The following is a 13,174-nucleotide window of genomic DNA, read 5'->3' as shown; positions in this document are numbered from 1 at the left end:
CTAATTGATTAGAAGGAATTAACAGAAAACACAGACTGCCAATTTAACAATCCATTTTCACCACTTTTTTATTTTCTGAGTTTTACTTGAGGGACGATGTGCGCATTTTGTCCTTTCAAAAAGTCTGCCTTTTTATTATGATTAAGCACTGAAACATAGCATATTTACAGCTAAATTTATTGTCGTGTTCAGTCTGGAATTGGCCATTTGGCTGACTAAGTTGTACCACACGAAGGCACCGTGACATGTACTATTAAGAAATGGGAAATGGCAGATGGGCATTTCCAAAGAACCATCAGCTTTGCAAATGGCAATGCTACAGCTGAATATCATCTGCTAAAAATAGTAATCAAAGGTGAGGATCCAGGCTTAACATCCTCCCTGAACATGCTGGAGCATTTCCTCCCACTTTGGGAAGAAGTTTGCCATTTCCAGCAATACAGTACTTCATAGAATAATTTTAGTAATAGCATTGGCCAAGATATTTCTCTCAACTTGAACTTTCTTTTGCTCTGGTGTGCCCAAACCACCGCTTTTCATTTGGCTCTGGACTGTCAGAACAAGCGGCCCACACACTTGTACCCAAAACTACACCTACATTGAAAAATAAAGGACGTCTAAATGGAAGTTAAATCAAAAATGAATGAAAATTTAATTTTAAATAATTTTTTAAAATATTCCTGTATCAGAGTAAGTAGGATGTTGCTTGATATGAATGGTGTTATATCATGCAGCAGTCTGCAATTCCAGACCCATGGAGAATCCTTTTCCAAGTCCAGGGACCCTCCCCCAGCACCACACCACTGCAGTTTCTCTGGAGTTTCATTGGCTTCTTTTCTGCCTTTTTTTGACTGCTGTTCATTGAGCTCCAGGTGGCTTCACATGGCAAGGCCTCCTTCTGGGTAGTGACTGCCACCCAAATTGCCCCCCTTAGCAAGTGGAAAAGGATGCAGTATTTCACTGAAACAAGCAAACAGGAAAGGAGGTCTTGTACCCCAATTAAATATAAATTGAAAGGAGAAGCATTTAAAATGTGAAATCCTTAGCCTGTGTGACATGTCCCTCTGTTTCCATAAGGACTGACACAGTTCAAGAAGCAAAGGTAGTGCCTGGCAAGTTGGAGATTAAACAGTTCTCCAACTAGACATTTTGAGGAGAACTACCCATTTTCTTGAGGTGCAAGGAAACAAAGAAGAAAACACAGTATTTGACCTACATAAAGTTTGGGATCAAAACTTAAAAGCCAGCCTTCTAGGCTTGGAAAAACTCCTACAGAGAAAGCATTCTTGTTCTAATCACTGATCATGAGGACAACAGAAGAACTATGTTGTGACCAAAAGCTATCACTCTCAGGTGGCAACAGCGCTTCCAAATTCATTTTCACAGTTTCACACTCTTCTGTAATTCTATTAAAGTTTTTAACCCTGAAGAGGAGACTTCCAAATAATGCAATACTTAAAACAGTACTGCTGAATGCTACTGAGTGTCACATATTTAGATGGCTAACTCTTAGAGACCATGGTTATATCTTCTTCCATGTACTTTTGCTGAGAATCTGTACTCCAAAAATTGCTTACCCTAAATAAAATACCTAAGGAATACAATGGAATATGATCTGTTACTATCTGTGTCCTGAGTAAGGGGCATTGCAACAAAGCAATCTCTTTCTCACAAGAACTAAGAGACAGTCAGAGTTGTCTCTGAGTGACACAGTAACCTTGAAAATTCATAAAATAAGAATGCAATTGTTAAGAAAATTGCAAACATTTTAGTAAGGCCAGACCAGTTTCATGAAGCAGATGAAAACAAAACTGGAATAGAGAGGGGTGAGAATTCTCTGCTACATATTCAAGCTGAATTTTTAAATGAAATGTTTATCTGTACTTGAAAATCATGCAAATAATGACAGCAGCAATGTGGGAGATCTGTATTAATGTATAAATTAATTTTCAACTGTTTTCAATATTAATTACACTATATACTTAATATAAGACATTTCAAACCTGTTTTTCTATTTTACATTGAGCCTCAATTATAATTCTGAGGAAGAAGGCTACCTTCAGCAGCAGATATACCAGTTACAGATCAGTTTTGCTCACAATAAAGAAAACAACCTCAGGGGATTGTTGATTCGGTTTTGCCCTATTTTTGGTTATTCTTTAAAATTACCTTTTAAATATGCTTACTATCTAAGAGTGGCAAAAGTGTTTCTTAAAATACTTGCATACTGTGAAATGGAAGAATGGATGCAGCATTTCTGTAACATTAAAATATTTCTATACAAGTTGCACAGACATAGAAACATGTCACACCCCCAAAAATAAGACGTCTAAACAAGGCCAAGCTATAAGGAAAGCAATGGAGTAATATTCCAGCAAAAGGAGAGTTAATACTTTAAACACCCACGACTCCTAATCTATTTTTTATCAATTATTCTAAGAGCTCAACAGAATCTACTTAAACACTGAGATGATAGAGTAGTACAGGTGGGTAACTAACTTTAAAAATGTACATTTATTATCCAGGGAACCAGCAATAAGAGCATCATTTTTACAGAAAAGTAAGGCTGGAAGTGCTCTCATGAAGTCCATTCCACTGCCCCAGGGCAAAATCAACTATACATAAACCATTCCTGACAGATATTTGTCTAACTTGTTCTTAAAAACCTTCAGTGACAGAGGCTTTGCAACCTCCCTAGGCAATCGGCTGCAGTCCTCAACTATCCTTACCATTAGAAAGATTTTCCTAATGTCTAACCTCAGTCTCTCCACTACAGCAAACCTGACTGTTACTTTGTGCTCTATCCCCAGCAGAACTGGAAAACAGTTTCTATTACTTTCCTCTTTACATGAAATTTCCATATATTTTTTAATGGTTATCACATCTTCCCTCACTCTCCCATTCCCTAAATGCATAATGGCCAACTAGGTCATATGCAACCTGCTGGAGCAATTTATCTGGTCTCCCTTGTCCCCTCAAGGAGCCTCCCTAATCTGGCACTGCCACCCCTGTACCAGACATCTCCACCCGAAACGCAGGCAGTTAAGCAAAACAAGATGCAGGGAGAGAAGCCAAACTGGATGGCAGCCTCTCAGATTGCCTTGCTGCAAAGAAAGGTCCCACACAAACCAACAGAAGCCACTGTGGAAGAGATGTGAAGTGGGGAAAGGTATTCACCCTAGAGAAAGGCAGATGAAGAGAGGAAGGGTTGAGTCTAGAAAAGTGGGAGAGAGACTCTTACAGAACCTGGAAATAGGCTGCAGTTAGTTGTATGGAAGTGGGAAAGGTCTGGAAACAAATTGAAGGAAAGCAGTGAAAAGCAGGGAGATTACCAGAGGAGTAGGGAATTTGAAGAGAAGGGAAACTAAATGTACAAATGGGGAGGGAGGAAGGAGCCTCAATACAGAGAGAGGGGATGTTGGCACTGATGGGAGAAGAGGCAAAAGGAGGTTGGGACAACATGAAACACAGGAAGAAATGAAGCAGAAGTCCTGTGTGCCAGGAAATACAGCACAGAGGTGGGGACACTGGAGAAGCTCCACCAAGTTGTGTTTCTATGACCATGACGATCTTCTAACAGATGAATTCTCTTTCTCTGCTGCAGCAGGGCCTGTGGGAGTGCCAGCCAAGCTGAGGAGCTGCTCCGTGGGAGTCACCTGGTCTCTCTGGATATGGCCCAAGGTCAAGCTTCAGCGACAATGACTTTCAGACATAAGGCTGCGAGGGATTACAGAAAGATTTGAGGGTGCCATCACTTTCACAGGGAAAGGTGTGACGGAGAAGATATGCAGCTATGACAGAATGGGATCAGGAGATGACAGGGAAAGTCAGTGCTAGATTGAAGGGCAGCGGCCCACTGCACAGAGCCTCCTACTATTTATACTGGTTTCCACAGTGCCAGAACTAATAATCCCTCCAGCTCTGCTGAGGGTCACAGGGCAGGAATGCCTCTGAGTCAGCCCAGGTCTGACAGAGCTTGTGCTGAGATGGAGTTAATAAAATCCTGACGAACCTAGGCTGACCTTGCAAGGTCAGGAGGCTTCATACACTGATTCCTAATCCATCCCACAGTGTTCCCATTATCCTTTGATCACCCTGGATGTCTCTGTGCCACACATTCCCCAGTGATGGAGGGCAGACTTCAGAATCACACTGTTCTCCTAAACGAGCACTCAAAACACACACTAGTGAAGGAAGTGGCTGATTTTAAAAACAGACCTTGGCTGTCCAGAATTGCCACTGCTGTTATTCCAGCACTGGGAATGGCCAGTGCAGAAGGTGCAGCACTTCATGTGCAAGCAAGAAGCTCCTTCTGACCCCCACCCCAAAGCAGTGCTGCGTCACGGCCACATCTTGTCGTGCTCCTCGGTGCATCAGACATGTCCTGACACAAATCTGCGCTGCTTCCGGGAACCAAGGGAAAAAAATCCTCAGAAAGTTTGAGAGTTTCTGCTCTAGTCTGAAAAAGACCCTTTTTGTAGTTCCCAGGGGTCATGTTGTCTAGACCTCTGGCAGTCCATTCTCTTCTCTGGATGCTTCCAACAGCCCACAGAGCACGCTCAGAGCAGAAATAGTACATCAGCCACACAAATGCCAAGTAGAGTGGAAAAATCATTTTGCAGGCAGACTCCTGTCCATATATCCTAGCACAATATTCATGGCACAGAATTGTTGATTCATAGCCATTTTCTGAACTCTTGCAACTGCCTGTCTGTTTTCTGCAGACCTGGTGTCTCACCAGTTATTCTACATTTTGATTTGCACAGCTGATTATTCTTGTCGAACCACAATTTAGAACTTGTCCTTGATGAACTGCATCATATTTATTTCAGATCAGTTCTCCAATATATCACATTAATTTTGAATTCTAATCCTGTGCTCAGAGGGTTTACATCCTCCCCCTGGTTGGTGTCATCTGGAAATTTTGCATGCAGATTCTATCATCTAAATCATTAATTAAAATATTGAATATTTTCTGGCAATCTAGGGCAGAATCCCACTTGACAGATCCTTCTGGTTTGACTGTGAATCACTAGTAATTATTCTGAGAAGAGCTTTCCAGCCAACTGTGTACCCACCTTGTAGCCCATTGTGCCACCTTGTTTATGAGAAGCTGAAAAGACATCTAAAAATCAAAATATATTATTTCTCTGCTTACAGGAAAATTAGGCTCCACTGACAAGGTACCTTCTGGGGAAAAAAAAATGCATGCAAATTCATTTATCATATTATTATCTACAGGCTAATTATTAAAAAATTCAGTTGACTATTTGATTCAAACTTTTTTCCCCAAGAATATAAAATTAACTAGCTACTCCAATGGGGACATGGGAGGATGCAGAAGAGTTTTTATGTAGGTGCAGTGTTTGCTCTTTCACAGATTTTTTTGAACCTAGACTGTCCTCCAAATGTTCTCCAGTGTAGCCAATAATTGTTCAGAGATTGCTTCAGCTATTTCACCCATTGTTGAAGAGATAATTTAATAAACTCCATCTTGTTCTAAAACACCCATTATCCTATCTCATTAGTGTATAATCTGTTCTTTTTCTGCTCTAGTTGGAATTCTTACCTTTCTCAAGGTTGCAGTTCTTTTCCTGCCACTTGATTCCAGATCACCCTTTTAGGCAAAGAACGATACAAAAACTTACATGAACTACTCAATCCTCTCTGCACCATCAGATTATGAGTTTTTTAACTGACATTTTGTAATTCCCTGTCAACTAGTAGCCCAGAAACTTGGTCTTCCTCTTAAAACTACTGAGAATGTAGTATATTTCTTTGTTATCATACCCTTTATTAGTTGTATCCTGTTCTGTGAACTGGCCTACCTGATTTGACCCTTGCATTTTTCTCATCTTCTTTTACACTCATCTCCAGTAACATATTGAGTTTCCACCTTAGGTATGAGTCAGATTATCAGATCATATAATTTTGTCTCTTCTTACCCTTTTTTACTGGAATGCCTTTCATCTGGGCTTTTTTTACTCTTTATTTTGACTGGGAAAGAAAAAGTTATTTCCTTTAAAAATTGCCAGAATTTCTCACATTTGTATCCCAGGAAACTTTACCTATCAGTTCTACGAGCTCAGTGCAACATACTTTCTTGCATACTATTGCTTTATTTTCAAATTCTCTCTTCTCACCTTCTGAAGAATGACAGGCTCACTCTTTCCTGATTGCTACCACTCAAATTGCATTTTACCATCATAGGCTCAGCTGTCTCTTTCCTAACCAAGCCTAGGAGCACTTCCCTTCCACTGCTCTTTCTACCTTCTGTAGTCCTGAACCTCTTATACTCACATGATCTAGTGAATTCACTATTTAGCACGTAAAGTGGAAATATTCTAAACCTCTGTTATTGTTCGGTAATACATGATAAAATGACTGGGTGAGCCCATCTCTTGGGACAAGAGCCATCTGCAAAAAAGGGAATCTTTGGCAGCAGTGCCAGTAAAATGAGCGTACAGACAGGATCAAAATATCTCCTAGCCATAACTGCAAGCCTTTCCAGGTAACAACAAACAGCAAAATGAAAAGGAGGTTTAGGAAATACTCTGACCATGGCTGCACAGAGGCACTGTCCTCCCAGGCTTCTTTTGCCAGCACTCTGGTCAGCTGTAAATTGAAATTATTCCTCTGGTTGCTGCAATAGCTGCAATCACTTAGCATGTCTAGATTCAGTGTTGACACCACACAGGCTTCAGATATCAAAGCTTTTTTGTACAAATTAGCTCCCTTCTCATGTGGCCGTGCCCCCTCTGCTGCTAGCAGATATTGTTCTCTCCTACAGCTAAACTGGCACTCCAACAAAACAAAAGGAGCACTACAGCAAGGATCAGAGGAGCAGCCATATGCACCCACCATTACAGTCTTATTGCAACCCTTAAATTAGCATAACACCGTCCAGTGGATTTCTCTGAGAAATACATACCTACCCACTGTTTATTATTGCTGAGTACATCATATAAATCTAATAAGGAACAAGAAAGATCTCCAAAAAGTAAAACTAGATATCAATTTGATACAAGTCGGAAGTCTTCTCCTCATACAAAGGAAATATAATTCAACCTGTTTCTTTAACAAGTCTCCTGAACATTTGGTGCACCTTAATGTTTAATAATTCTTTAGTACCACAGCCAAGATTTGAATATGTTTATTAACATTTTTACCTAAAGGCAATTCCAAAGGAATACAAGAATTTCTTACAGGAGACCAAGCAATCTTCATGCCATTAAGTCTCCAGAATAGGTCTGAATCTGCTGGGTTGCACCACTGTCTGACTGTTGTCCTGGACTTCCAGGGACCCCAGTTCATCTCTCTGAATTTTATGCAGCTCTGCTTGCCAAGTGTTTTTCATCCAGCAGCAATCATGAAACCTCAGCTTTCTGACACACCCCTCCCCAAGCACCCTGGTCACAGTGCCAACTTCTGGGAGCTAAGGGGCAGCAGACACAGGGGCAAAAGAGTGTAAAACTGGACAGAAAATAATACAGTAATGCAAGGGGGTTAGAAGTAATAGGATTTCCAACAAAGGAGAGAGCTAGGTTAAGTAAGAGAGCAGATATCCTCACAGTTAGAAATTTTGGTGGAAAGCAAAAGAGTGACAAAAACTCCTAGGAAAGAGCTGAGGACTGGCAGAGAGCAGCAAGAACAAGAATAGCAGTGGGGAGCTTTAGGAGTGTGCTGCTGGCTAGACAGAGGAAGGAGAGCCCTGTGGTTGTCCCACACTTCACCTCTCCCATCGGCACTGGAGCACATGTGGAGGAGAGCTTCCTGTTTCCTCTCCTTCAGGACACGTCTCACTGACACACACAGAAACCAGGCTGTAAATCAAAGCAAGCAACACAGACAGTTCAGAGCTGCACCACCACTCCAAACCACTGTGCTGGTGCAGACAGCTGGACACAGAATCACACCCACCGAAGCCGAAACTCCTCCTAAAGGCAAATATTCTATATTAGAAAAATAAATGTCTCGCACATCACTGGTTTACACTGTGGTACTAATCCCTTATCTAGACCTACTAAAACAAGAGCAATATCCAGTTGATTTTCTATGCATTTTTTGCTGCATCTCAGCTGGCTGGCAGATATGGAAATAAAGCAGCAGGATCTGCTCATCCTCTTTTCCTCCTCCCACCTCTCAAATCAGAAATTATCCCATACAGGGAAAGCACTAAATGAACTCCAGCAGACTTTACACTAGAGGGAGCTTTCCTCAGAAAATCACACCACCGTGGCATCCTCTTTCTCATTACATTATTTTTAATCCATCTACAGGGAAATACACTGGACTGAAGTGAAACAATTCCCATTTAAACCCTCCAGTTTAGCCAGTTCAGGCACTGCTGCAGGCCAGTGGTGAGGAGGGGGGACTACAGAGATGTGCTCCAGCAGACAAGATAAGGCTCAATACTGACATGTCACTGAGAAGCCCTCCTGATATGAACCATGTCTATCCTGCAGCCTCACCAAACTCCTGTGCTGAGCACAAGAGCAACTTTACAGACTACATTTTATACTAACCCAAGAGACCACTCAAGGTTAAGCTGTTAATGAGTACTTTAACGAAGAAAGCTGAGATAAACTTTCCCCAAGGCTCATGGCCATCCATTTCTGAAAGCAGAAACATGGATAACTGTGTTCCTCACTGCTGATAAATTACTATTTAAGATGAAAGTACTACAAGATGCTAACGACAGTCAGGACCTATTCATTTTCCAAACTCCAGTAAATTGTCCCAAGAATGTGAGTGGAACTAGAACAGAAATCCTTACCTGTGAAAGCATTTGTGGCCTGAAAACCAGCTTCCTGCATACTGCTCTTCCAGAGAAGCTTGAGATTCCCGTCTCAACCTGTCCTTACTGGAGACAACTGCTGAGCTTGTTGCTGTCAAGTCACTTCCATCTTAGCTCGTCAGAGTCCATTTCTCTTTCCATTCCTGTATCTGGCACCATCCAGTTCCCACCTGTTCCCAGGTCTTTCGATGTGTAAGCAGAAGGGATCTGCACTGAAACTAAGGAGAAGTGCTGAACAGTCCCATCAACCAGCCAGCCAGAGGATTTGTGCCATGATGAATGTGAAAATGAAGCAAATCTCCTGTCAAGACTTCCCTTCCCTTTTACAATTAAGTTCTAATCCTGTGTTCATCCAGCACCATTTTTTCAGGTCTCGGCCAATGGTGATGTTCAATTGTCTCTCCTCTCTTGTGTTCCTCTCCCCTCAGGCACGCTCACTGAGAAATTAAAAAAGAAGAGATTATGTTTCCTGATGACCTGTAGCAACACTAAAATTAACAGACTCCAGGGAACAAAAACCCAAAATACATTATCAGGGATTGATTGTACACATTAAAGGAGATCTTCAGAAGGCAAATCTTGCGATTTTGCTGAGATGCAAAGTGTGACCACACAGCTCTTTGAAGTGCAAAGAGGAACAGTGCTGAGGGTGTCATATGCATCTCTGAGAACATGATATGATTTACATTTCAAAAGCCATATTTAGCAGAGATGGGGGCAGCAATACAATAACAAAATTGCAGTTAAAAGAGAAAAGGAAAAATACTCAAGGCTCTCAAGTCTAGTCTATTCAAAACCACAGTGAAACTATTAGCATTTCATATAGCTGCTTCCCTCCTTTTCTGGAGCAGGAAAAGAGAGAGCTGTGTGCCAACAGTATATATGCCATTCTTACAATCTTCTGCGGTTAAAAACCTCTGCATTTCTTCCTGTCGATTACCAAACTTTGTATGACTTGCTGTAGATTATCTTTTAAAAATCTCAATTGTAACACAGACGATACAATTCAGATGCCTTCAGGCATTCAATGAGGTTGGTTAAAAACACCCACAGGCTACTCAGGCAGAAAGGTGGTTACATTTTATTCGATACTGCTACTTCTACATAGCATGGATAACTACAGCTCACTGAAAACTACAGCTTGTTCCAGGTCCAGCTTTGAAAAACTAGGATAAAATTACTTTAATGGGATGAAGGTGAATAGCAGGCACATGTTTAAGGAGAAGATTATTTTAGAAAACAAGGAAGAAAAAAAAGAGGACTTGGAGGAGAACCCATTACTCCCCAGTCATCCTATTCCTCGTGCAATGATGCTCAATTCACTATCTCCCAGCTCAGTGGCACAGGCAGGTTGAAAATATATCTGTGATGATCTTATGACCTACTAATGGATTTTAGATGATGAGAGTCTAGTCAGGGCTTTCAGTACAGGATTGGACCCAAGGTCTACCTGCTGGAACAGCCCCTGTCAGAGCAGGGCAGTCCCAGCAGCCGCTGCAGGTGGCAGTAACACACTGCTTGCTCCCCAGCCCCACGCCACCCTTCACCCTACCTGCAAGATCTGGAGATGAGCTTATGTCTGAAGCACAAGCCTGAGTATCCCAGAGAGTCCAAAACTGCAGAGAAGATTCTTATGCTCCTTGGGGTACAGGCAGCCCGGCCTTGAGGGCTTCATTAGGGACCCACCTTGGGTGAGGGACAAAAGGATCTCTCCTCAAGTGTGCCACTGGAACCAAGCGAGCCTGACACCTGATGAATGTCCTTTTCCTTGCAACACACTGAATGAAAGCTAGCTGCTAGCAAAGATGAATCTCAATGGTATTGCTTTCCCCCCCCCAATTTTGTAATGCCACTATTACTGAAGAACACATGTTTTTCGTCTCAACACACAGCACAAGAATGACTGATTAGTTACTTGTATTCAAATCTAGTCATCTGCATTCATATCAAATAAGGTTACAGGACAGATTTTAAATGTTTTCCCCTTTCTTACCCAAACATCTCAACCTAATAGAGAAGAAAGTGGAAATTAAGGGAGAAAGAAAAAAAATTATGTGTAGTATCTTTTATCAGAAAACACTGCAAAAAAATTTTAGAATAGTGTTTAAAAGTCCATTATTCCTGAATATTATATCGGTCCTTGAGATACTTTTTCAACCCTTTGAAGTGCTCAGTGCAACTAATAACAATTTCATATGAGGCTATTTTATTCTAAAATATATATAACTGAGCAAGTATAATATACATACATAGCGGCCTATAGTTCTTTTGGGTCTTAATATTGTGCTAATTATTCTATAACGACTATAGGTGGATGCTGCACTCATTTCCCAAGCTTTCTCTCTAGAGGCCTGAGTTTCCTCTACATTTATAAGAGGAGGTCCATATTTGCATTCACAGTCTTCTAACTTTTGATTTTGGTTTATAAATCCAAAATTTTGATGCTTCTATTTTCAACATTTTCATTTCATATCTCAGAGACGCTCAAGAGATGTGCAGTAATACATTAACATCCAGGGAAATTCTCCTTTTTTTAATATTTCTGTATATTAGATACAATAAACTTCTAGTTCTTAAAAGAATAAAATATTTTCACTTTACTGAAAATTAATATTTTATTAGAAGAATAATTATTTTCCACATCTTCAACAGTTCTGCTAAACTAAGAACCCAGTAGTGCTGAAGAAACGCTAAAACACAGGCACTTTCAGTAACCACTGCTTATTCACATGGAATTTTAACAACATTACAAGAAACTGAAACATTTCAAGAGTTCATTCAGACCTTAATATTTAAAGGATAGTGCACTGCATCCAGTTCAAGTCCTTCCTTAAGGACTCATGTGAAAGTAGATGCTGGTATCTCTTGATTGCCCTGAGTGTTTTCTATACTGCAAAACTGCTCTTCTCCCGTGCCAGATAACAAACTCAGAGGTGGCTGGCAGGATGGAAGGAACTGGAGCAGGATGTTGGGGCAAGCCTGTGCAGTGCTCAGCACTTGCTGGGCCTTGTCACAATTCAAAACCAAGTTCAGTACTTATAAAATGCTCCTCCCTTACAGCTACATGGCCTATTTGGTGATCCTTTTCATTAGGCAGACTTTAATCAGTCACATTTGCACGATTTCAGGTTTCTCAGATTACGAATGTATCCAGGTGAAGATGACAAAGCAGCCCAAATGATACCACAGCAAATAAGGAAAATTGAAAATTCTACTTAAAACAGCATGTAGAGCTACAACCTTTCTATTGTACTTCACATTATCCAGAAATTTTCCACTAAAGCTGAGCTTGTGTTTAAAGAGAGGAGGCTTATGTTTGTTTCCCAACACACTGGCATGTTTGCATGCATGGAAAGGGTCGGGACCTCTGCTGACACATTTCAGTATGGCTCAGCCAGCTCCAGTGAAGCCATGTGTTTACCCTTTTCTACCAGAGTGGTGCAGAAATGCTGAACCAACCTGCTCAGGGCCCAAAAAAATGAAAATACTTATCTAAAACCGAGAGAATAAACAATACTGATAGAACTATAATAAGGTGTGATCTTTGATGTACCTTTTTTGCAACCTGCAGAGACCCCACTGGGAACTGATTAGCTGGCAAGAGAAAATGTGGACTAGAAAGAACGGAGATTTTCTCTTTGCTCCATCAGTCGCCTTCCTTCCAATAGCAACAAGAACTCTGCTTCCACTTCTGCTTTCATTCATGGACTCTGCAGGGTTTTATGAGTCTCAGAAGCAAACCAGAGCAAACATTGTGCAGTATTAATATGCAGCTGAGCTGTAAGGATTTTTGGCTACTATGCATTTACACAATGGAATATCTAGAAGAAAAATCAAATCTACTTGTTTTCATCCTCTCCACTTTTCTCAGATTTGGTCCTGAGAAAGACACCACCATCTAAAACTCACATGAATTGCAAACAGAAAGTATGTTGACTATTTAACACCTTATGTGTCTTACACATTCTCATGGTATATTTAGCTAGTAAACATGTTATTTCCCTTTTCTAAACTTTCGAAGATGCAAAAGGGTAATGGCAAAAAAAGAATCTGAGGGGAAAAAAGTAAGCAAAGAGTATAATTAAATTCTGCATTAATATCTACATTTTATGAAGTATTATGCAACCATCAGCCAGAACAAGACTGGAGGAACTTATTCTGAAAGAAGAAGTGAAATACTGCTTTTTCCAAGACTGATATTTCTGTAACATCTTGAAAAACTCAAAAGCACTGCCTGACATGTAAATGCTGCAAATTGGTTTTTTTTTTGTTTGGAGAGGGGATTTTTCCATTTCCTTTCACTATATAAAGTCTGCTTCTCTGGCTCATGCTTTGGTTCCCACACAGGCTTGAACAACTCGCTCAGTGTGTTGCCAG

At 40.8% G+C, this 13,174-nt stretch overlaps 1 protein-coding gene across 1 annotated transcript in view; it reads right to left on the bottom strand.

Annotated features, from left to right (window-relative positions):
- Window positions 1-9,160, bottom strand: part of LDLRAD4 (low density lipoprotein receptor class A domain containing 4) — a 171,739-nt gene extending 162,579 nt beyond the window's left edge. The window contains exon 1 of the mRNA XM_084215808.1: window positions 8,777-9,160. Coding sequence (XP_084071934.1) covers window positions 8,777-8,816 — 40 coding nt within the window. The 5' untranslated portion in view covers window positions 8,817-9,160. The remainder of the gene's footprint in view (window positions 1-8,776) is intronic.
- Window positions 9,161-13,174: the final 4,014 nt, after the last annotated feature.

Source organism: Fringilla coelebs (assembly GCF_963513975.1).
Source record: "Fringilla coelebs genome assembly, chromosome: 1".
Taxonomy (NCBI): Eukaryota; Metazoa; Chordata; class Aves; order Passeriformes; family Fringillidae; genus Fringilla; species Fringilla coelebs.
This window is presented reverse-complemented; position numbering and strand designations above follow the sequence as displayed.